This window comes from Rhincodon typus, chromosome 26 (genome assembly GCF_021869965.1).
Source record: "Rhincodon typus isolate 14 chromosome 26, sRhiTyp1.1, whole genome shotgun sequence".
NCBI lineage: Eukaryota > Metazoa > Chordata > Chondrichthyes > Orectolobiformes > Rhincodontidae > Rhincodon > Rhincodon typus.
In genome coordinates, this window is record NC_063357.1 from 23,707,433 (window position 1) to 23,731,886 (window position 24,454).

A 24,454-nucleotide genomic window follows, 5' to 3' on the forward strand; every position below is an offset into this window, starting at 1 on the left:
ATAATTAATGGTGATTGCAACAAGTTTTACATCAAAATCCTATTGGACAGTACTTAAAATAATTTCTCACCAAAACTAGCACAAGACTTAATCAAAATTCATTGTCATTGGAGGAAACATCATCCAAGGTCCCACCCATCTTCTCAAGTGGCTGTGAAAAATCCCAAGGCACTATGGGATGAAGTAAAGGGTATTCTCATGGTACTATAGGGAACATCATCACAACAGATCTTTATTTGTTGGGTCTTGCAATGTGCAAAATCATAGGCACATTTCTCTCCAAGTGGGGCTAAACTTCAAAAATTATCCATTGATGTGATATACTTAGGTATGGAATGAAGTTGTGAAAAAGGTCATTATATAAAGTTCTATTTAAAATGTTATTCTCAGTTCTGTGACTATTCTTTTATAAACCTGACAGCAGATGCACCCAATTTATTGCACAAACCCCTGAAGTGTTTAACAGAAGTCACTAAGTTGCCAAATATATGGGATAGCATGGTGGCTCAGTGGATAACACTGCTGCGTCAGAGCACCAGGGCGCTGGGTACAATTTCAGCCTTAAATGGCTGTCTGTGTGGAGTTTGAACATTCTCCCTGTTCTGCTGGGTGCTCCACAGTGCAAAAATGTACACATTAGGTGGTTTGTCCATAGTGTCTAGGGATATGCATGGTAAATGCAGGATTATGGGTACAGAGTTTGGGTCTGGGTGGGATTTGGACTCAATGGGACAAATGGTCTCTTTCTGCACTGGAGGGATTCCAAGATTCTATGATATGCCATTAGCTAGTAATACTACTAATTAGAAATAATTAATACACTTAGGTTTGTGCCTTTACCTGACAAAGCAGATTTTCTTGGGTTCTATGATAGATTAACATAGATTGAGGCAGTAAAATGAAAAAGACTGAGACAGTTCAAGAATGTGGCATTTTTACAAGGATAAAAGTGCTGTTTATATTTTAAAATATTACATAGTGATTCTTCTTGTAATAGTATGCAAAAGAGAAGGCTGATATACTTGGCAAACAACATGCACACTACAGTTGATTTTGTTGAATTAAGGCAAGGTTTGTAAGCAAAACTGTTTTTAGCTCCAAGTGAATAAATACATCCTATCCATAGATTTCAGAACAAAAGTGACACTTCAGTACATTTACTGATGGAATCCATGTAAATAGTGTCTGTGTTCTTGTAAAAGCCTACAGCTTGAATTGTGACAAACATTTTTTAAAAGCATTATTTCATACCATAAGAACGGAGGAAAGAAACAATACCTCAGTCATTTCTGGAGACTTGATTTCTTTTATTTTGAAAAAGTAACCCAATGTCAGGAAAGCGATGGCCATTGCACTGACACTAATCATAAACACCACAAGTGGAGGACGGTTGCTGATGTACACCCTCAAGTTCTCAAGTGGATGGATAGTAAGCATGGTTCCCATCAAGTAAACCTGTAAAACAAATCACTAATTAAATCTGATACAATGGATTTCATTATCTGCCAAGAGGCAAGATTTCCTACAACTCATTGATCATACGGAATGAACAGAGAGCGAGAGAGCGAGAAAAACCATTACATGTTAAATGTGGTACTTACAGAAACAGAAAGCAGGAAAATAAAATTTCACATAACAAAACAAATATTTCTACATGTGACAATGTTGACAGACAGCATTGTATTTGTTATCCTGCACATGCCCTCTCGATAAGAAATTATTGACCTGCTACTTTGCAATTAGGAGTGAAAAACCCAATGTTATTAAACATTTTTGATATTTGATTCACATCAAACATAACTTTCACTAAACCAAACATCAAACTCAAAGCTCCAAGACATTTAAAATTTACATTATTTGCAGTTTACAGTCCAATTTATCATCACTGTGACAAATAATTCAAAACTTTAGCATACAAAAATATTCTTGCTTATAATACACATTGGGTAAGAATTTTGATTTGTTGATCAAAGTCACAATGATTTCATATAGCAGTCAAAGCTAAAATTCAGCCTCAAACATTAAGAAAATTTCCGGAAAATAAAACATCCAGCAGTTGTTTACATTTGCCAAATAAATCCCCTTCCATTTCCAACCTGACAAACTCTCTATTCAGTAGGGTTAAATAGACTTAAACATCAAATGAACCATATTCAGAATGTTTTAAAGCAGTTCTCATGTAAATTTAGTACCCACAAGTCATTACCTAATTTTTCAGATTCTGCTTCAACTAATTATTACTGACAGCATTTTTCTTTTTACTATTTCAGTTGATTGCAGAGTTATGAAGCTCACAACCAATGTCTTGCACACTCGCACAGCTTCAATGAGCTTCTACAGGATTAAAACAAAGAGCTAAAATTTAAAAAGAGGTGTGCACGAGCAATGGTTTAATTCACTTCTGGTCTTGAGCCAGCATATGGCCTCCATTTAGTATCCTTTCCTGAAAAGATGAAAAAAAATCAAAAACTCAAAACAAATCAGAATTTGTAGATGCAAAGCCAAGTCATGCACCAGTAGTCAGTGTTAACATCCAAATTTTAGAAAATTTCAGTAAATTGTTTTGCATATAGTATTCGTCATGCATATATTCACCTTGCTTCCTGTGTTTCAGTCATGACTATCGTTAGCAGTAGCAGTCACTTTCATTTTTCACCGGAAAGACTGAAGCCTTTGCTTCAAGTTCCCATTTCAAACACCTTTCCCAGTTCAACTCTATCCATCTCTACGTTTTTGAAGTTAAACAAGTCTGACCTTCCTAGCTTGATGCCATATTTTAACCCAAGCTGAGTGAACACATAAATCTACCTTAATTAAGTCAGGTTACATCCACTTTGTTGACAGACTTTGCCTCAGATTATATGCTGCCAAAATCTTTGTTCTTGCCTCTGGTACCTGCACCCATGACCACGCCAACACATTTTCTGACTGTTCCTCCACAATCAATTTTCCACACGCAAGGTAATCCTAAAATCCTTCCCATGTCTTAACACACACCAAGTCTAGTTCAACTATCACTCCTCTGTAAATGAACATTGTCTTTATAATATTCACATTTCTCAGGGGGGGAAATAATACACTTATGTTCAGTTGTCTCCCAAACATTTTTTCTCAAAATTGCCAATTTATTCATTAATTGTGTTTTAACTTGTACAATAAAGTATCCTTTCCATGTAAAGGCAGCATTACATTTCATTGTTGTGACAAGAAGACCTTACTAATATGTCTGACTTTATGAATTACAGAGTGTGAGGACAATGAGAGGAAAAAGGTTTACAATCAGATTCGGAACAGCAATTTTCATTGTTTATACAATCATAACAGAACTTGGGACCATGCATTTCTTTCTCATAATTAGGATTGCAGTATTGTGACATTCAGTGACCACAAACCTTCATTATAAAAAGTTTCACTTCAACTTGTTGCTCAATCACTGGATCTTGGAATTGAACACAAAAGTGATCATCCCATATCTGAAAGGTTAATGTACTCCATTACGATGAGTCACCATAATGTTATATATACATATACTTATGATCTCTACTGAAGATACTACGAGACACATCAGACACCAGAATGAAATTTGGCTTGACTCATCAAACGTTGAGTTTTTTTTTAAATTTAATGTTGCAGTCTTTTACTGAAACAAATCAGATTTAGATTTGACAATTAAATAGAAGCTTAGTGCACAAAAGAAATTAAAATGAGCTAAACCAAATTAAAGATTTCAAAACATATGGCCAAATGAAGTCTCATCTATTCCCTGATAAATTGTTTCACATGTAATCGAAACCCAGAGGAAATTTTCCTTACACTGCTTCTTCTCAGTTTCTGTCCTGACAGCTGTGGAACCTTTTCCTTAAGCTCACAACTGAGAGCTTAAGATTTTCTCATTTTGAATAACTAATACGGATTTCTAAACAAACATTTCTAATTTGGAAAGTTCACAAACTACATTCTTTTGCTGAGGTAACTTATCTCCTTGACTGCTCTGAATAACCTCCTCTTTTCTAACAGAGACTATATTTGCTTCTGACTCCAGTCAGATCTCCATCAAACTGAACCAAAGTAAAATAAATCTGCTCATACTGAATGCCATGACAGCTAATGGCTTAATATTTTCTCTCAACTGTTGTAAACCTCAAAATATAAACAAACTTCAATTAACGCTGCAGAGATCCTTACAGTTACCTGCTTTGTCTCTGCTATATACTGGTTTTAAAGTCATGGTTCTGATAAGACTGACCTAATTAATTTTTAAACCCCTTCCTTCACAAAAATAGACGAATACCCAAATAGCACAAGTTTGAAGTCCAAACTCTAAAAGAAATGAAGTCATTCAATGCAGTTCTGAATACACCAGGTGTTCACTAACTACAAATATAAGCAACCACATCAGCAGCACCACTGTGAAATGCAGTCACGGATTGCTCACTCATCTAGGTGACTGTAATGAAAGAAAATACTTACCATAACCATTTATGTATTAAATTTATACTCTAATAAAAAAAACCCTTGTATCAATTTTACATAAGAGATCTCATCTGAACAACTTCTAAAATGCAGTAAAGGAATGTTACATGACAACATTATTGCAAAAATCAAACCATCATTCGGAATTCAGCACTGCTGGTTGGTTCATGCAGTTGTTTCCAAATTAACTCATGGGATGTGGGTACCATTGGAAGGGACATTGTTGCCACTCCTAACTGCCTTCAAGAAGGTAGCAGTGAGCTGCCTTCATGCACTGCTACATGCTGTGTGGCATGGGTACTTCCAAAAGGTTAACGCTTCAGGTCTAGTGACTCTTCCTCAGACCTTTCCACGTCAGAATGGTATGTGACAAGGAGGACAACATGAAAGTGTTAAGGAAGGATCACCGGACCCAAAACATTAACTCTGTTTTTGCCTTCACAGCTGCTGCCAGACCTGCTGAGCTTTTCCAGCAACTTTGTTTTTGTTCCTGATTTACAGCATCTGCAGTTCTACCAAAGGGTTGTTAGGTATGGATTTCCATGATTTTGACACTATTAGTAATAAAGGAATGCAATTTACTTCCATGTCAGAATGGTATGTGATAAGGAGGACAACATGAAAGTGTCCACGTGCAATTGCTGTCCTTATCCTCCGAGGCAGTAAGGGACTAGGTTGGTAAGCCCAAAAAAGAAGCTTTGACAAGTTACTGCAGTGCATCTTTACAAATGCTACACACTACGCCAAGCATGCCCAAGGTGGAGGGAGTGAATGAGTAAAATCAGTTTTGCTAAAATGAAACTGAATGATTAAAGTCAAGAAGGAGAAGTGTGCTGCCTCATCCTGTACGGTGTCAAATTTCAAGTGTTGTTAAAACTGCATTTGTTCAGCAAACTGGAAAGTATTCCATCACGTTCCTGTCCCTTGCCTTGCAGATGGTGGGAAAGTTTGAGTGAACCAAGAGGCGAGTCACTTACCACAGAGCATCCAGCACTGGCCTCTTTTTGGAGCCAAGGTATTTGTGGCTGTTCCAGTTTAGTATCTCGTTAACAGTGACTGCCCAGGATGTTGATGGTAAGTGCTTTATTAATGGTAATGCTATCAACTGTCAAATAGAATTGATCACTTCCAGGTTGGACTCATGTTGCACAAACTGTATTTACCAGTTATCAGGTCAAGTCTGAATGCTGTCCATGCCTTGCTGCAAGCAGGCAGACTCTGTTTCACTGTAAGGCAAGTGTCTATGTGGTTTTAATAGAGGAAAAACATGAAAATGCTATCATATAGGCTAATGTCACTGTACTGGCTGCTTGCTAGTGTAGTCCAACTAACCTTAGTGCACTGCTCCCTTCTCTTTCAAATACTTATCCAATATCCCTGCAAAAGATGGAATGACTTTTGACTCAACTATTCCCTGGAGTAAAACCGTAACAACCCTTCATGAGAAGTTTTATTCTTCCAACTTCAGACTCCACTCTGAATTTTAAAACGCAAGAGCTCTCATCATGAATATTCCAGTCAGAAGAAAGAGTTCTATTCACCCAATTAAAATCCTTCATTGCTTTAACAGTTTCTATTAAATCATCTCTTACCCTATTTTGTCCCAAAATAGTCCCAGTATCTCTCTATAACTATAATTTTCTGTCCCTTCAATCAACTTGGCAGAGCTCCACTGTATACACTTTATGCAGGAAATTTTAATACTTGGTCAGGTTGAAAGCAGGTGAGAAAGTAAAACTTTTAGATTCTCAAAACTGAATCCAACCCACCTATTTAGTTTTAAATGTCCATCTTAATATAATATCTGCAATATCACAAGCTCTTCTCTTGCCTATTAATCTTTTGAGAAAAATCTTATTGAAGACCTTTTGGAAATCCAGGTATACTACATTTACTGGTTCCCACTTTATCTACCTTAGAGTGACATTCTGAAATAACCCCAGTAAATTGGTTAAATAGAACTTTCCTACTGTTAAACAGCAACAACATCTCCTAATCATTCTACCCAAACTAAATGCATTGTTAAGGCTTTCTTAATTATAGATTTGAGCACGTCCACAAGTCTACGTTAAGACAACAGGTCTGTAGTTTCCCATTTTCTTCAAAAGCAGTGTCAATGTTTTTGACAACTTCCAACTTGATGGGAACATTCCAGAAATTAAGGATTTTTAAAAACCATATCTAGCAGTCCAGCTATCTCTGCAACTCTCTCTTTTAGAACCCTAGCAAGTAGGCCATCAGGTCCAATGGATGTCAGATTTTAGTCCCTTAAGTTTCACCAATACATTTTTTCATTTGATATTAATTTCCTAACTCTTTTAAGTTATGCCATTTTTGGAATGAACCCTGTATCTTCTGCTGTAAAGACACACACAAAATATTTGTTCATTGCCTCTACCCTTTCCTCGTTTCCCATAATAATTCTTCCTGTTTTCGCTAAGGGACCAACATTAATTTTACCTAATCTCTACCATTTTATTTAATTGTAAAAGCTCTTACAATATTGTTTTATAGTCCTGGCTAGGTCACTCTTTATTCCGCTTATCAATGTTTTGGTAGTCTTTTGCTGTGTCTGACACACTTCCAATTCCTCAGGCTTGACACTCTTTTACAATATTAAGCCTCTTTTGATCTACTACCATAGATCATTTCCTTGCTGAGCTGCAGATGGGTTTTTCCTGCTGAATTTTGCTTTTCAATGTAATTTTGTTGAGCATACATTAAAAATACATTACATCTATATTAATTTGTATGTTCCACCTATCGGCCCACTCCATACGTGTCCATTATTTTTCTTCACCCCATTCAACTTATTCAGAGACATTGTTACTCACCTCTGGAGCAGGTGGGACATGAACCCAGGCCTCCAGATTCGGGGGTAGGGTCGCTGCTACTGTGCCACATTTCTTCCAACCCTTTCGCAACCACCCTTTAAATGTTACTTCCTACTTTACCGTCACCAATAAATTACAAGATAACCTTCCAAATCAACTATATATAACAATTACAAAATGGGTACAGTACTGACTATTGCAGTTTATCATTATGAATTCCAAAATCTGAACAAAACTATTTAGTCCAAATCTTTTTTATGCATGTTGCTGCAACATTTCTTATACCACATGCTTATTTTTTTAAGAATTTCTGGGAGATACCCTTTCAAACAAGATCAGAAATCACCTTATTAAGATAGACTATTAAGTCTATTAATTTTCTTAAATATGACTTGCTTTTAATAAATCTATGCTAAATGACTTTAAAACACAGATAAGATCAGCTCTTAGGTAACCTAAGATGACAGATTCCAAGCAGTTGCACACAACTGACATTGGATTAGTCCTTGCAAAATATGACAGATACTGGAAATTTAAAGTAAGAGACAATTCTGGAAATATTTAGCAGGTCAGGTAGTATGTAGTGCACAGAGAATCTGAGTTAACAGGTCATGGTGATGACCTTTCATAAGAACTGCTGAGCAATCAGGTGTGTCGTGATAACGTCAGTATACCAGTAATCCAGAGACCTAGGCCAGTGCTCTGGTGACAGTTTCAAAACCCAACTTAGCAAATGGTGAAATTTAAATTCATTTTTTAAAAAAAATCTGTAATTAAAAACAGGCTTGATGGTGACCACTAAACTATTGTTACTGGTCATAAAAACTCATCTGGTTCACTGATGTTCTTTGCGATCAGTCATCCTTACTCAATCTGGTATATAAATTACTCCAGACGCACAACAACTTGGTTGGCTCTTATCGGCCTCTGAAACGGCCTTAGCCACCCACTTAGTTCAAGGGATAATTAGGAACGGACAATAAAAGCTGTCCAACAATGCCCACATCCGATGAGCATAGTTAGAAAATTCTGAATGCCGATCATTAGACCAGTGCCTTACGGTAATGAAAGGTTATTTATTTATTTACTTACTGATTTATTTATTTATCCATCCCATCCCAACCCATCGTTCTCCAGAAGGTTTCATGAGAACTGTTAAATTGAGAGCATGCCCCAGGAAATTTCCCTGTGGTATATTCTTACATTCAACCATGAACAAAGGAAATCAAAAAACTTTTAAGCCAAAGACAGCTATCAGAAAGCTATGCCAGGCTAAAATCCATTTGGCACCTAATTGCAATTTCTTATAGCCATGAAAGGAATATGCAAAGAACAAAGCCAATTAGTTCAATTCACAGAAACTTTTAATCATGTTTTGCAATCATGATGTATGTGCACGGCTAGAATATGTCTGACTAATCAACTGAATATTAGAACAATGCTTTTCATAGAGTCATACTGCATGGAAACAAACCCTTCAGTCCAATTAGTCCACTCCGATCAAGATTCCAAACCAAGCTAGTCCCTCTAGACTCAATTTGGTCCATATTTCTCCAAACCTTTCCTGTTCATGTACTTAGCCAAATGTCTTTTAAATGTTGCGACTGTATCTGTATTCACCACTTCCTCTGGCAGTTCATTCCACATACAAACCACTGAGTAAAAAGGTTGCCCCCCCATGTCCTTTTTAAATCATTCTCATCTCATCTTAAAAATATGTCCCCTAATTTGAACTCCCTCACCCTAGAGAAAAGACCCTTATCTCTGTCCGTCATGATTTTATAAACCTCTATAAGATCACCCGTCAACCTCCTGCACTACGGTGAAAAAATGTCCCAGCCCATTTTTTAACTGAAACTTTCCATTCCCAGCAACATCCCGATAAATCTTTTCTGAACCCTCTTTCAATTTAATAATATACTTCCTACAGCAGAGTGTCCAGAACTGGATACGCTACCTCAGAATGGGTCTCACCAATGTCCTGTACAACCTCAATGTGACACATCACCTCCTGTACCCAATTGTCAGAGCAATGAAAGCAAGCACACTAATGCCTTCTTAACCCCCCTCATTTACATGTGATGCAAATTTCAAAGAATTATGTACCTGAATCCCTGGGTCTCTCTGTTCTACATTACCCAGGACTCTAACATTAATTGTAGAAGCCCTGCCTTTGTTTGTTTTACCAAAATGCAATACTTGACATTTATCCAAATTAAACTCCATCTGCCACTCTTCAGTCCATTGGCCCAATTGATCACGATCTCTTTGTAATCTTTACTGTCCACTATACCACCAATTTTGGTGTCATCCACAAACTTACTAACCACATCTTCTAAATTCTCATCCAAGTCATTTATATACATAACAAAAGTGGATGCAGCACCAGTCCTTGTGGAACACTGTTGGTCATAGGCCTCCAGTCTGAAAAGCAATCCTCCATCATCATCCTGTCTCCTACCATCAAGCCAATTTTGTATCCAATTGGCAAGCTCACCCTGAATCCCATGTGATCTAACTTTACTAATTAGTCTACCATGCAGAATCTTGTCAAAGGCTTTACTAAAGTTCATGTAAATAACGTCAACCGTTCTGCCCTCAACAATCTTTTTGGTCACTTCATTAAAAAAAACTGAATCTATTTTGAGAAATAATTTCTCTTGCACAAAGCCAAGCTGATTATCATTAATCAGTCCTTACCTCTCCAAATGCACGTAAACCCTATCTTTCAGAATCACCTCCAACAACTTACCCACTACTGATGTCAGACTCACAGGTCTATAGTTCCCAGGCTTCTCCTTACAGACTTTCTTGAATAAGGGCACAATGTTAATCACCCTCCAGACCTAAGGTACTTCATCCCTGGTTATAGAAAATTATAATATATAATATCTCTGATAGTGAAGAAACAGTGGGGCCCCTAACTTCCCAAAGTCCTGGAATACACTTGATCAGGTACCAACGATTTATCCACCTTTATATTTTCTAAGGCTGCCAGCACTTCCTCTTCTATAATTGAACTGTTTTCAAAACATCAATATTTACTTCCTCACGTTCTTTAGCCTCCATTTCTTTATCCACAGTAAAAACTGATGTGAAATATTCTTTACTATCTCACCCACTTCCTGAGGTTCAGCACATAAGATGAACTTGTTGATCTTTAAGGAGCCCTATTCTCTCTATAGTTGCCCTTTTGCTCTTAATGTACTTTGTAGAATCTCTTTGGATTAAGCGTGACCTTATCTGCCCGGATTCTCTCATATCCCCTATTTTTCCCTGCCGAGTTCCCTCTTAAGAACACCCTACATCCTTTATACTCTTCAAGAAATTCATTTGATCCATCTGCAATAGTTTGGATGTTTTGAGCTGAATTTTGACTGCACCAATAAGTACAGATATCAGGTTGCTATACATGCATATTGAAGGGAAAACACTGACTTGAATAAAGTTCATGTAAATAACGTCAACCGTTCTGCCCTCAACAATCTTTTTGGTCACTTTATTAAAAAAAACTGAATCAAGTTTGAGAAATAATTTCTCTCGCACAAAATGCCATTTTGATAAGTTATTTTTCATGACCATCAGGTAATCACTTTTCATACATCTATAATTACAACTTTGTTTGCAATACTAACCAGATTGCCATTTGGATTTAAAATAGCATTACATTAATAAATTTTAAAATACATTTGACTAATAGAGTGACATATCATGTTTTAATACTATGTTCTGATGTTTGGTAATATTCAAAAAAGATATACTGCTGAGTGACTAACATACAAATTTCATTTTTCTACAGGTACTTAAAGGAAAATTTGATTTTATAAAGGCAAGTTCTAGAAGCTTTTAGTAACTAATTCAGTATCTACTCTATTGACTACGTCTTCCAAACTAGCTTTTTATCAGCTTAAGATTGTACTGTGAAAGGAACTTGGAAAATAATATTTAAAAAAGCTGAATTGCAATGTCCTATGCACCTTCTGATATTAAAAAAAAGAGATCTGCTGATATTTTTAAGTGTTTTCAGCAGTTTAACAGGAGTTGAACTTCAAAACACAATTACTTCTCTGAAAACTTGCAGCATGGAATAAAGAGTTTGTTTGAAATGATACCTTTTCTGGGAACAGATACTGTACTGCATTGCAACTGTTAAAGCTGCTTGGCCTGCTGTGTTCATCCAGCCCTGCACCTTGTTGTCTCGGATTCTCCAGCATCTGCAGTTCCTACTATCTCTGATTCACTGTTAAAGTAAAACTGGTTTGGAGATCTGGTATTTCTGGTTTTCAAACAGATGCATGATACTGCAGAACTCGGCACATTGCAGAAAAGATAGACATGCTAAAGCTTTTTGTCTTGTACTAATCAGGACAAATGGCTAGAATGCCAAATTTCAAACAACAATTCATACACAGAAACCAGTTCTCTACAAAGAAAAGTAATATATTCAAGCTTTGCACTTTTTCTGAATTACTTGGAACCTGGAGAGATTAAGGCTCCCCATTACTTTCCCCTATCAACTTGCGATCTTTGAAACTTGAAATTCTTGCATTTGTACCAAAGGGTGCAGATGAAAAGCTTTAGTAACATGTCCCTCTTTTCAGCAAGATTTTTAATTTCCTCGTCCTTTTACCCATTTGGACAGTGAAATTAAACACATTGTAAACTGATGAAAGGATCTTGGGAATAGCAGCAAAAGGGAATTATTAAAGTGTACCAATAGAAGAAATTCATTTAATTAAAAACAAATCTCTGCTTATATTTTTCTTGTGGAGTATTCCAATATATTCAGCTGAGATCAGTCAAAAAAAAAACACAAAAGACCAAGTTACTATTTTATTAATTTCTTCTGAAGCTACTTTACAATCTCAGAGAATATCTTTAATCATTCATCAATTGTTCTCTATAGTTAGTACTAATGGTTTACAATGACTGAATAAACCAAATACCTCCTTTTAAAATGAGTTTTAGGGACTTTCTTCCACACATTTGTAATTAATAAATTACTTGAGATAGTAACATACTAAATTCCACCTCAGAAAATATATTCAGAAGCAAAAAACAAAAAAATATAAAAAGAAGGGACCAAAAAGTAATTAAATATCAATTCAATTCAAATCTTCAGGATAGATGCCATGCTGTCAAACTAGCAAGTCAGTAATCTTAACACAAGTGCAGGAATTTTGAACAGCAGTGTTAAACATAACTGAAGTATTATGAAAGGTTCAGATTACATCCACGGGAACAACATAAAAAGTTCTGCAGGATTATAAAATTTATTGAAACTTGAATTGTGCCTACAGTGAGCAAATTGAACTATAGATGTGGTGGACACATTTTGTAAATCATGTTGGAAGCAACTGGACTCTATAAATGAAGCATCACACAGAGGAAACATATTATAAAATGTGGAAGTGTATTTTTTTGGGGGGGCATTATTTTGGTTGCCCATATGATTCCTGTGCAGAAAATATGCCTATTGACAACACAATCGGATTGTTGCCAAACTGCTGCAACATATAATTGAGGAACATATATCACTCATGCTAAATGTTAAGACTGAAGTCACTGTCATCGGTCCCTGTCACAAACCCCACGCCTCAACTTCTATTTCCATCCCTGTCTCTGATACTGACTGAAGCTGAGCTGAACCATTCACAAACAGCCTTGGTATTGTTTTTGACAGTGAGATGAGCTTCTGGCCACAAATCCAATCCATCTGCATCCTTCCACTACTATAATTATTGTAATTTGTCCAAATCCAACTCTACCACAGCTCAAGTGCGGTTGAAATCCTACCTATAACCTTCTCACCTCGTCTTAACTATTTCAAAATTCTCCTCTCCAGCTTTGAAGCTTACATTTTATATAAAATTTATGCTCAATAAAACTTTGCTACCCTATCCATTCATCTATCATCTGTGTCCTACCAATTTACATTGACTTCTGATCTGACACCCTTGTATTTTTTTTGAAACTGCTCCATGATCTGAAACCTCCATTAACTCTAATTTACCCTAGTTTTAGGCACCTTTTGAGACTCCCTCCACTACTCAAATTCTGATTGCTTTTTGAAATGATAACTTGGGTCAAATTTAAGAGTTACTTGGATAAATATGGATTAATTAAGGAAAGGCAGCACAAAATGTGCTTAACTAACTTACTTGAGTTTTTGTAGAAGTAATAAAAAGGGTTGATTAGAGTAATGTGGTTGATGTGGTGCACATGGACTTCCAAAAGCATTTGATAAAATATCACAATTAGCTGGTCAGAAAGTTAAAGCCCATGGATTAAAAAGGGGCAGTAGCTGCAATCGTATGAAATTAGCTGAGTGACAAGAAACACAGTAATGGTCAACAGTAGTTTTTCATATTAAAGGGAAGTAAACAGTTGGGGTTCCATGGGCTGGTATTTAGATGACTGGGTTAGAAAAGGGCACAATTTCAAAATTTGCAGATAACACAAGACCTGGAAGTGTGAACTCAGATGTGTAATGATGGACCTCAAAAGGAAGTGACAGGTGGAAAAAAACAGAAAGGATTTAATTTAGGAATGTATTAAATTGATAGAAGGGTAAAGTGAATTATTTTGGTAGGAAGTATGAAAAGAGAAAGTACAAAATAAAGGATACAAAATTCTAAGCACGCAGGAGCAGCTAAATCTCGAAAGTTTGTAGGGTAGTTCCAAGAAGTGTTAATAAGCATATGGAATCCTAGTGTTTGTAAATTGAGACAAAACAAAAGCAAGAACAATGATGATAAATCTGTGTAAAATAATGGTTCAGCTTCAACCAGAGTACAGTTGGTTCTGACATAACACGTGTTTATTCAATGCAAATTGGTTTTAACACGACTGAAGAATTATAGAACGCTATTTGTAGAATGTGAACTTTCCCTACCTGTATTGGCTATAACGCGATTCTGTCCCCATCACTTTAAATGTCATGGTTATTACGCAATTTTCTTATAAAGGCAAGATCGTACGAGACCCCAGTTCTTGGTATAAACATTAGGAAGGATGTAATCACATTATAAAGGATACAGAAAAGATTCAGAAGGAAGGTTCCAAAGATGAGGAATTCCACAACAAGGACAGGTGGGAGAAGCTGGTGCTGTTTTCCAGGGAAAAGGGGTGCTTGAGAGGGGATTTGATAAAGTATATCAAATTATGAGTCTAGACAGAGCAGAAAGAGAGACATTGTTCCCGTTCGTGAAAAGGTTGGGAACAAGATGACAGTAACTTACGGGGATGTAAAAGCAGTAATGGTAATGTTATAAAAAATATTTTTACATGAGTAGTTAGGATCTGTAATGCAATGCCTTAGAATGTGGTAGAGGCAAATTCAATTGAGGCCTATGAAAGAGAATTGGGTATTTATCTGGGAAAATAAATGCAGACCTACATGGAAAAGTTAGGAAATAGAACTAAGTAAGTTGCTCATGCGGACAACCTGTCTAACACAGCAATCCAATTAATTACAGGACAGGAGGCCATTTGCTCCAGCACTAGCAGAGATTTTCGATGGTCTTGGCCCAGAGCTCAGAACTCCCTCGCTAAACCTTTTACTCCTTCTTTAGGATGCTACTTGAAACTTTCTTCTTTGACTATGCCTTTGGCCTCTTATCCTAATAGATCACTCTGGTGTTTAAAAATCTTTTTGTACTGGTTTCAAGAACCTTTGGACATTTTACTATGTTAAAAAGGAGCTAAATATACGCGCGCGCGTGCACGCACACACACCTGCAATCTGAAGTTGTTCGTGAATAGCCACTCCAGTTTGGTAGCTTCAGGTCAGTAACATTGAGTTACTGGCAGGATGACATGACTCTCAGAATGCACATATTCAAGTTAAAACATCTGCAACAACTGAACGACTTTCACTATAATGTGAATTACAGCACAGTATTCACTTTGATTTGTCTTTTCAGAAATATTTATACCCATCAGGTCAGGAATGCCTGTATGGAGTTATTTTTCTTATCTTGTTAATGTCAGACATGTTCAGATACACAGAAATGCTCTGTCCAACCTGTGTGGTTAATGTTCGAAAGAGTTAATTGATTTTTTTTTGAGGAAATTGGTCTATGAAGAAAATCCACTGGATATTGTTTGCATTCGTGGAATTTCAGAGACACATTAACACAAGATGCTGAGCAAAATAAAACAAAGAACTGTGGATGCTGGAAACCTGAAACAAAAACAGAAATAGCTGGGGACACTCAGCAGATCTGGCCACATCTGTAGATAGGAAGCAGAGTCAACGTTTTGGGTTCAGTGGCCCTCCTACAGAACTAACACAAGGTGCCTGTTCTGAACATTAAGGCACATAGTGGAAGTGACTTGCAAAACAGTTACAGGTTAAAAGTAAAAAGGAGTAATAGGATGTTTTATTCATATTGGTGGGATTTGGTGTACCCAAGGGATCTGGTTTGTTATCTATTTATATAATCACAGACATACAAGGAAGTGGTATGAATTTGTTCCTACCAAATTAATGGGCAGGGCATAAAAATTAGGTCAAAAGCAAGAGATCACAAACAAGGACTGCATACAGTTCAATGCACAGAACAGACAGCTGGAAAATGTTAGGGGGACAAAAGCAAAATACAGCATAAACTAAAATGCTAAGATTGATAGTCACATCCAAGGTGCAAAACAATGATATTTTAAGATGGAAGTACAGGCTTAAAAGACTAAAAGATTATCACTAGTTACAAGATAATGATTGCAACAAGGATAATTTAAAATACCATTAGCTAGGTATTTGAAAGTTATTAATAAAGTGATATAAGGAAAAGATAGAGAAACAATTGTTGTCAATTAAAAACAGCTTTAGAGTCTATATCACAGCACAGAACCTGTTGGGTCAAAACTTTAATTCATTTCACACAGTCCCCTAAAAAGTAATAGAAAATAGAAACAATTTTGTTCTATCTTCTCCACTCCGGCTGTATATGAATTTCCATTACAAACAGAACAGTTTTTTTTAATAAATATGCAGAGTACCACTTTAAATAGAATCACAAAAGCAAACCCATCAGGCCACACAGATGTTTTTGTCTAGATTTAAATGGAATACTTCACTAATTATAACAAGTGGAAATGCATAAATAGAAATTAAAAACTGTACTACAAGTAGCAAATCTTTATAAAAGGACTGTTATCAGCATGAAAACACAAACAAACTATCTCTCACAATTGTTACAGAGATAGTAGGAATTGCAGATGCTGGAGAATCTGAGATAACAAGGTGTAGAGCTGTGTGAACACAGCAGGCCAATCAGCATCAGAGGAGCAGGAAGGCTGACGTTTCGGGCCTAGACCCTTCTTCAGAAAGAGTGCAAAGGTGGTAGTATCCCTACTGCCCAAATATTAAAATGAATTACTGGTAAACCTTCAGAGGATTCACAGGATTCCATGAACACTCGTTTGTGGTTGCACTGAAGTTACACTCCAAGTGACACCAACTAAAATTTGAAACTCTCCCCTCCTAGATCTTCCCACAGCATCTCTGTAGATGTGTAATAGGTCCTCTTACATTGTTTAAATTGAAACATCTCTGTTGGAGTAAAGTAACAACAATAATGTTGTAGCATAAATGCATCTTAAAATTTGGTTGTTTATGGAAGTTTGACAATACCAGTAAAGATGCATAATTTTGCACTGATCTAAGAGCTTCCTGGAGATTAGGAAACATTTTTGTTTGGATGGATTGCACATTATTGCAGCATGTGACAACACAGGATAAATGCACATGACACCAACCATACAAGAAATATCTCCTTAGGATAAAGAGTAGTTCAAGTTTTCTGAGAATATTTTTGAATCAACTAAAAACTATGCAGAAGTAAGCCACAGGACAGTACAGCAACTTTAGTACTAATGTGAAATTTGACAGTAATACCACAAACTTATAAATCACATGCCAATGGAATATATTCCTTTCACTATGTTCATACTTTCCCATATTCTTTGTACATAATTAATCTAATGCGTAACATTTCACAAACGTTTGCAATCATATTGCAGAGATCACAGATTTACAATCATTGCCAAGAGTTTATAGGGGAGATGAGGAAACGTTTCATATAATTACTGGCACTTGAAGTACTAGCTGCAAAGACGTCAGGCAGGTTCCTGAAATAATTTCAAGAGAGTTGGGCAAGTACATGACATTGAACTTAGCTTACAGACAAAAAGGGAGAAGAACTAAACATTACTACTTCAGCACAAGCATACCAAGACTGAATGAATTCCCCTTCCTATGATTTTATAATATGTATAAAAATAACATTCAAATCAGAATGAATTGAAAGCCTCTACCACATCACATTGAGAAAGAGAACTACTTAAACTGAAAAGTTGTGCCCCTCATGAAACATTGATATTAATACTGGCAGTTTAATTCATTAAGCAACATTGTAAGTTTATAGTTCTTAACTAGTAATTTATCAAATCACCTGTGATACACTTCACGATACTTTGTAATGTCTCTCTACAGCTTGAAAACAAAATACCAATTTAGTATCTAAAACGGTGAAACAAAAGCCTAATATATAACTGAATGTACGTACGTTTGGTCTAAAACAGTTGCCAAAGTAGATAATGTTGCTTTTCTCAGTAAAGACAGAAACCCCAAGTGGATAATTAAATGTTACACAGCGAAGATTTAAAACGAGCCTGTCAAGATTGAAGTTTGAAAGCGAACTGAACAGAAAGGACAATAGTCTCAAGTTTGAAACTAAGCTAAAGCGGCCTAGCACCAACTTCACAACAGCGGAGCCTGCGCGTCTGCCCGAGCCCCAGCAAATAAGAAAGCCGGGTCGTCAGGCTTCCCGGGCCGGAGACTGTACTCACCATGATGCGGGGGGGGGGACGGTTGAGACGGCGGCCTCGCCTTGTTCGAGGACACAGACTGACCGGGAAGGAGTAAGGTGAAGGAGGGGGGGGAAAAGGAAAGGTTTTGAACAGCGATCGCCCCCGCTAACTCTGCACGGCCCCGGGCTGGAGGGTGAGGGGGAGAGGGGCTAAGGGAAGACCGGGCTGCGCTGCGCGGCTGGCCGGCCTCTCGGCATCTCTCAGTCAACTCTCACGGAGAGCGGGGCGGGCTCGGCATCTCGGCCTGGCCGCCACCGCTACCACGGTTCAAATCCTGGTTCTCTGCCCAATGCCAGCTCCAGGCTCCGGCCTCAGTCTCTCTCTATTTCCTCCTCCTTCGCTTTGGACGCTCCTTCAGCGGCTCCTCCTCCGGGTCCTCAAGCCCGCCTCCTCCCCGTACACCCACAAACCAAGCGAACAATAAAGTGGAAACCTTCCTGCTCCGCTCTCAGTGTTGACATTAACTGGGAATGAGGCACCGCCGATTCTCAGAAACACTTCAGAGTGTGGGGCAATTTCGAATTTAAAATTGAGAGCCGTAAAATTTAGGGTTGTTTCCCCTTTTTTTTGCAGAAAACATTTCACCCTCGGCGAACATAAATTCCTGTCAACTCTCACTGGCCCAAGACCAGTTTCAGGTTTAGTGCGTGTCAATTTTTAAAAGGTGGATCAATCTGACATTCGTTTAAACGTGTTGACAATCTTCCTCACCTTATTTCATACTTAAATTTGAGACCCAGTATTTATTTGGTGTTGAGAGCTTTTGGGTTATGTCACGTCTACGTCAGAACACTTAAAATATAAATGTATGCCTTTGATACAGTGCCCTGTGGATGTACATTTCTGGTGAAGCATTTTAAACCGGAATGGAATCAGATCAGCAAACAATCATGGATCTGGGAACGACCATTTGGTCAAAATGACCCTCTCTTCTGACCCCCACCACTGTCAAAATAGGTTTCTCAAATCAAAGTTTTTACCTCCACAACTCAATTTGGAAGTTTATTCGACATGTTCATCATTTTTTCAATGAAGCAAAATATCCTGATAGCCTAAAAGTTCACTTCTCGTTTGAAACTCGTGTCTTAAATCTGCTAAAGTGATACTGTGAATTAATATTTTCGGTTCACTTCAAATAAAAATTCCATCAGATGGAAAAAAAACCCTGAAAAGTCCTGAAATATCTCCACAAAGGCTGGTACCCCATCACCATGTCACCCTTTATTTACACATGCATAGTACATAACACTGACCCAGCTAGCTCAAAGCCTGCTCCGAGAGTGAGCAGAATTCCTGACACTCCTGTTTATATGTGTCAGCCAGGACTCCCTGATTGGACCAGGTTAACAACCCCAATCAGGGAACTCATATCCGATAAGGTCCACCTGGCTGATTCCAATCACTACAAGTCCAATTTTATCTTTTCTCATATCACTATGCCTTGGAAAAGTATGACTGTTCTCTGCACTAAGTTTGCTATTTTGCCTTGTATCTTGGCAAACGGGATTGGAGTATAAAGGTGCAGTCTGACCAATAGCACTGTATAATTTAATTCTTACCTCTAGTGATTTATAATCTATTGTTTCTGCTACAGAATTCACATCTCATTGTTGTTGATAGCTGCTCTGTTTTGGTTGGAAATGTTGAGTCTGCTATGACAAAGATCACCTCAGCTTCATCTCTGGCTAGATTAGTACCATTTATGGACTATCTCAGTTTTTTTTTGCTATTACTGTAAAATTGGTCATATTAAAATGTACTTGTCAATGTTCTACCCACATATATCTCGTCCAGCTCATTTGTAAAATTTATGTCTCTGTAGTCACTACTGTCTCTTGTAGTTTCTCTGACCTTGTTAGTTTGGTAACAACTTTAAATAAGACTGTTCAGTACACCATAGAATAATACAGCACAGAAGGAGGTCATTTAGCCCATCATGCCTTGCTTCTGTGTTGTTGGAAGACAAAATCAGTTGGACACAAAATCTGTGGTGTCAGAACGCAGAAAGAAGTTCAATGAGTCGCTAGGCAGCTAAGTGTCAGAGTTAGGGCTTGCAAGAAGAAGAACAAGAACTAATAATTCATTGCAGCAGAGAGTGAGGGTTGAAAGCCCATCAGTAATAATTGCTTGATGCAACTGAGTAAGATTAGAAGAGTTCTGGAAAAAAAATCCAGGGGCAGTACTAACTTGATGAAGCTAGCTATGTGTGAAAAGCTGGTGTTATGTCTGCAAGCAGATGCTGGAACAGTTTCAGTAATCCATGGGAACTTAGACTCAGAAAAGGCAGGAGAAATAACAAAATGTAAGTAGTCATTGAAGCAGTTCAAGATGGAATGAATTTTCAGGGACTTTAAAAGTTAGGTCTTTGAAAGAGTAGAAATTGGAATCTCTTGTGACATTTTAACAGGGATTACTGACTCAGTGTTGCTGACATCTTGTGAGCTGCTGAGAAATCTGTGGATTCTGTCTAGACACATTTGCTGTTTGATATGCTTTGTGGGGTGTTTGACCACATTTTGTCTAGTAACCATCTTTACTACAGGTTAATCCTGGAGGTTAGGATATAAGTTGTACATACACAACTGAGATAAGAGGAATGCAGTGACTTTCTCTAGACTCACTATTCCACAAATCACAATATGAAATTAATTGTTTTACCTAGTTCCTACAAAGGCCAATCCTATGCTTTCCCTATATTAGACTTGAAATAGAAAAAAGACCTATTAGCTAGGTTTCCTTATTAAAATGAACATTATTGAACATATTTGTTTATAATAGATCAATGATATTGAAAAACCAGTTCACATATTTAGATTTTAATTTATAAAAATCCTCTAACTAGCCTAAAACACACATGCAAATAAATACACATTGGATAAAGGGTTAAAACAGATTTCTCTTTGCAGACATTCTCCTTGGAACAAAAAAAACCTTTGGCCAATAAGTTTTAGTTCTTGAAGGCAAAAAGGATGATGTGTGGAATGTTCATATAGCTGTCAATCTGACATTCTGGCTCATAAAAACATTGTCACCAAACACGGGCACCTGTCTCTGGGATATTTGCCAACATAGTTCCGGAAAACCACATTCAGGAAACACTGTATCAAGGATACATCTGACCCTCTTCAGAAGCATATTCAGAGTCCAGGCTGAACCAAAGCACCAGGTACCACACTGGATCCACAACAAAAAGTTTCCCTTCTCTAGGCAGGCCACTACTGCAAATCCCAGCAATGTTGAAAGCAGCACCTGCAGCCTGACAGTTGTAAACCCAGACAGGAGGCCTGCGGTTAAAAAAAATTACCACAAGGCAGGTGACTTTCAAGAAACGAATTGTTTAAAAAAAAGTTCCACAGTCTTTTCATTGATATTTTTAAAATGTGCAATCTTACCACTCATTTCATGAAGACTAGAATAAAACAACAAAATTTACTGTACAAGGCTTTAGTCAAACTGCATCTGAAGAAGGGTCTAGGCCTGAAACATCAGCCTTCCTGCTCCTCTGATGCTGCTTGGCCTGCTGTGTTCATCCAGCTCTACACCTTGTATATCTTTGGAATATTGTGAGCAGTTTTGGGCCTTGTATCTAGGGAAGGATGTGCTGGTGTTGGAGGAAATCCAGAGGAGGTTTACAAGAATGATTCCTGTAATAAAGGGCTTGTCATAAGAGGAGCAATTGAGGATTCTGGGTTTGTATTCAATGGAGTTTTGAAGGAAGTGGGGTGATATCATTGACACAGAATATTGAGAGGTCTGGGTAGAGTGGATGTAGAGAAGATTTTTCACTTGCAGGAGAGAATAGGGCACAGCCACGGGGATGACCCTTTAGAACTGAGATGAGGAAGAAATTCTTCAGCCAGAGGGTGGTAAGTCTGTGGAACCCAATGCCACATTTAAGACAGCAATAGACAGGTTCTTGATTAGAAAGGGGATGAAGAGTTATAGGGAGAAGGCAGGAGAATGGGGTTGATAAACATATCAGCCATGATCGAATGGTGGAGCAGACTCAATGGACCTAATGGCCTAATTCTGCTCCTTCATCTTATGGTCTAAAGTATGCACAACCCTTCAAACTCAAATTGACAAAAACGATTAAATATGAAACCACTAGAAAAGCATATAATGTTGATTGGACTGCTATTCTAACTTTGTTTAGTAAAGTTTATTATTGTTCTAAACAATGGAAACCTGTGGTCTTATTCTCTTAATAAGTACCTGGATTTCAAACTTGGTCTACTTTAAAAATAAAAGTTACTGATCTCTAGCCAGATCGTAACATAAATGTAGCACTCAGGTCTGAGGATCATAACAATATCATACAACATGTTGAGCTATGTTCTAAAGAAAGATTTATTTAAACTTTGAGAATGTTACTGCCAGCAACAACATTTGGTAGACTTGTTTCATTGTTTACCCAAGGGGCCAGGCTACTTAAGAACAGGATATTCAAAACATTTTAACAAGTTGTTGATGTTCTGCAAGGTTATTTTATGGGTCTTTAAAGTAATAACTGAACTTGGACCTTTTAGTGAAGATTCAACACAAGCATTCATGGGGTTTAATCTTTATTATTATACCAATTAAGATATAAATCTAAGCAGAAATATAAATTTAACTAAGGTTGAATATTCATTATGCTTGAATGAAGATACCAAATAGAGTAATGATGCAAATATATGTATATCACATGGTATGAATGTATGTTGTTAAAATTACATTCCTCGATTATCATTCTTGAGTGAATATATTGGTTTATGGGCTACAGATAAGATAAACAAAAGGTCAAACCATAGTTTTACTAATTTCACTGAAAGGAAATTTGCCGCAATGTTACTTTGTAAAGCTGTGTATACTGGTTAAAACGGTAGAATATCATTAACTTCATCAGCTTTTGCACTCTAGGAAAATCCATGTTTCTGATCAGTTTCCACAGTTATGAAATCTGTATTATTGGATCTATTTGCTCAATATTATCCCTCTGACTGTTTCATTTTAGCATCACAGCATATTATAACAATCGTGTAGTATCCTGGAAACAGCAAGCTGAGAAGTGTAACAAAAAGTTATAGCTACCAGCAAAGTTTAAATATTTTGATAGCAGATAATAAATAGAAAGCTGAATCAGACAGTAAAGTTGCTTTAGGTCTAGAAAAGATATGTAAAAAGACAAGAAACTGAAAGGAAGACTACAAATACGTTTCAAAAAGTGTCACATTTCACTTTCACTCATTTTTTTAATAGGCTGAACAGTTTATGGAAATGTATGATATGGCCTGTGACTTGATCAGTACATGCAAATGGCTGATCAACCCATGCCAATTCCAAATTTACATATGTGGTTTGAAGCATGGGTGGGCCTGGAAAAAAGATCAAAGGTGGGCCATTCAGAAAAAATGAAAAAGCCTGTTGAAGTTAGGAGAAAATAGGGAAGCTGAGGATTCATACTAGGGACTGGAGAGCAGAAGCATTCATGTGGGAAGCAGCAAGGTATTAGAAACATAAAAATTGGTTATGACTATTCTGCAAGCAACTTCATTTTCCTACCTTTGTTTCATATCCCTTGATAAATTTATCTGGCAAAACATCCATCTCAAGTTTTGCCAAATTCCATCTCACACTTACTCAGTTGTAGAATAGCATCAGTTATTGTATAACTATAAGCAACATAGCGTTTTTTTTAAAAATCGAAAGAACTGCATACGCTGTAAATCAGGAACAAAAACAGAAGTTGCTAGAAAAGTTCAGCAGGAAGGGTCACCGGACCTGAAACATTAACCCTGATTTTTTCTTCACAGATGCTGCCAGACCTGCTGAGCTTTTCTAGCAACTTCTGTTTTTGTTAGCATATTTTAATGCATTTGAAAATATTTCCCCACAGGATGCTATCGATAATTACTGTTGCAACCAACAAACCAATTGTTCTGTTCAGAAATTTCAACATTCAATGTATATGTTGCATATTCTTGATATCAACAGCCTACCTTAAGTTGAGGTTTGAGGTGAGGAACCTATTCATTGCATGGCCACCTGCTCACCAGCAGTAAGATACGTACTTAATTTGATGAATGGGTTGTTGTGGAATTTACACAATAGCTTTTTGCAGTCACAAGCAATGATTTATAACATTAAGTCATTCCAAACTTTCAAAATCATATTTTAAAATATCATGTTTGACATTGATTTTACATGATACTGCAGAGTAGTGAAATTAGTTTTTGAAAAATATCTCAACTTTATCGAAACGTTGATTTCTCATGGCAACCACAGAAGAT

The 24,454-nt window shown here is 37.1% G+C and overlaps 2 protein-coding genes across 5 annotated transcripts in view; one reads left to right on the plus strand and one right to left on the minus strand.

Annotated features, from left to right (window-relative positions):
• Positions 1–18,675, minus strand: part of tmem248 (transmembrane protein 248) — a 39,206-nt gene extending 20,531 nt beyond the window's left edge. The window contains exons 1-3 of one of the 4 annotated variants that reach the window (XM_048612710.1): positions 18,162–18,675; positions 2,207–2,334; positions 1,279–1,455 (exon numbers count right to left, since the gene is read on the minus strand). In XM_048612710.1, coding sequence (XP_048468667.1) covers positions 1,279–1,446 — 168 coding nt within the window. In that variant the 5' untranslated portion in view covers positions 1,447–1,455; positions 2,207–2,334; positions 18,162–18,675. Of the gene's footprint in view, positions 1–1,278; positions 1,456–2,206; positions 2,335–11,419; positions 11,543–18,161 lie in introns of those variants that run through there. The other 3 variants (XM_020521294.2, XM_048612708.1, XM_048612709.1) reach the window with 3 other exon arrangements.
• The window catches only part of LOC109936781 (rab effector Noc2), a 251,067-nt gene that overhangs the window by 57,413 nt on the left and 169,200 nt on the right, over positions 1–24,454 (plus strand). The window lies entirely within an intron of this gene.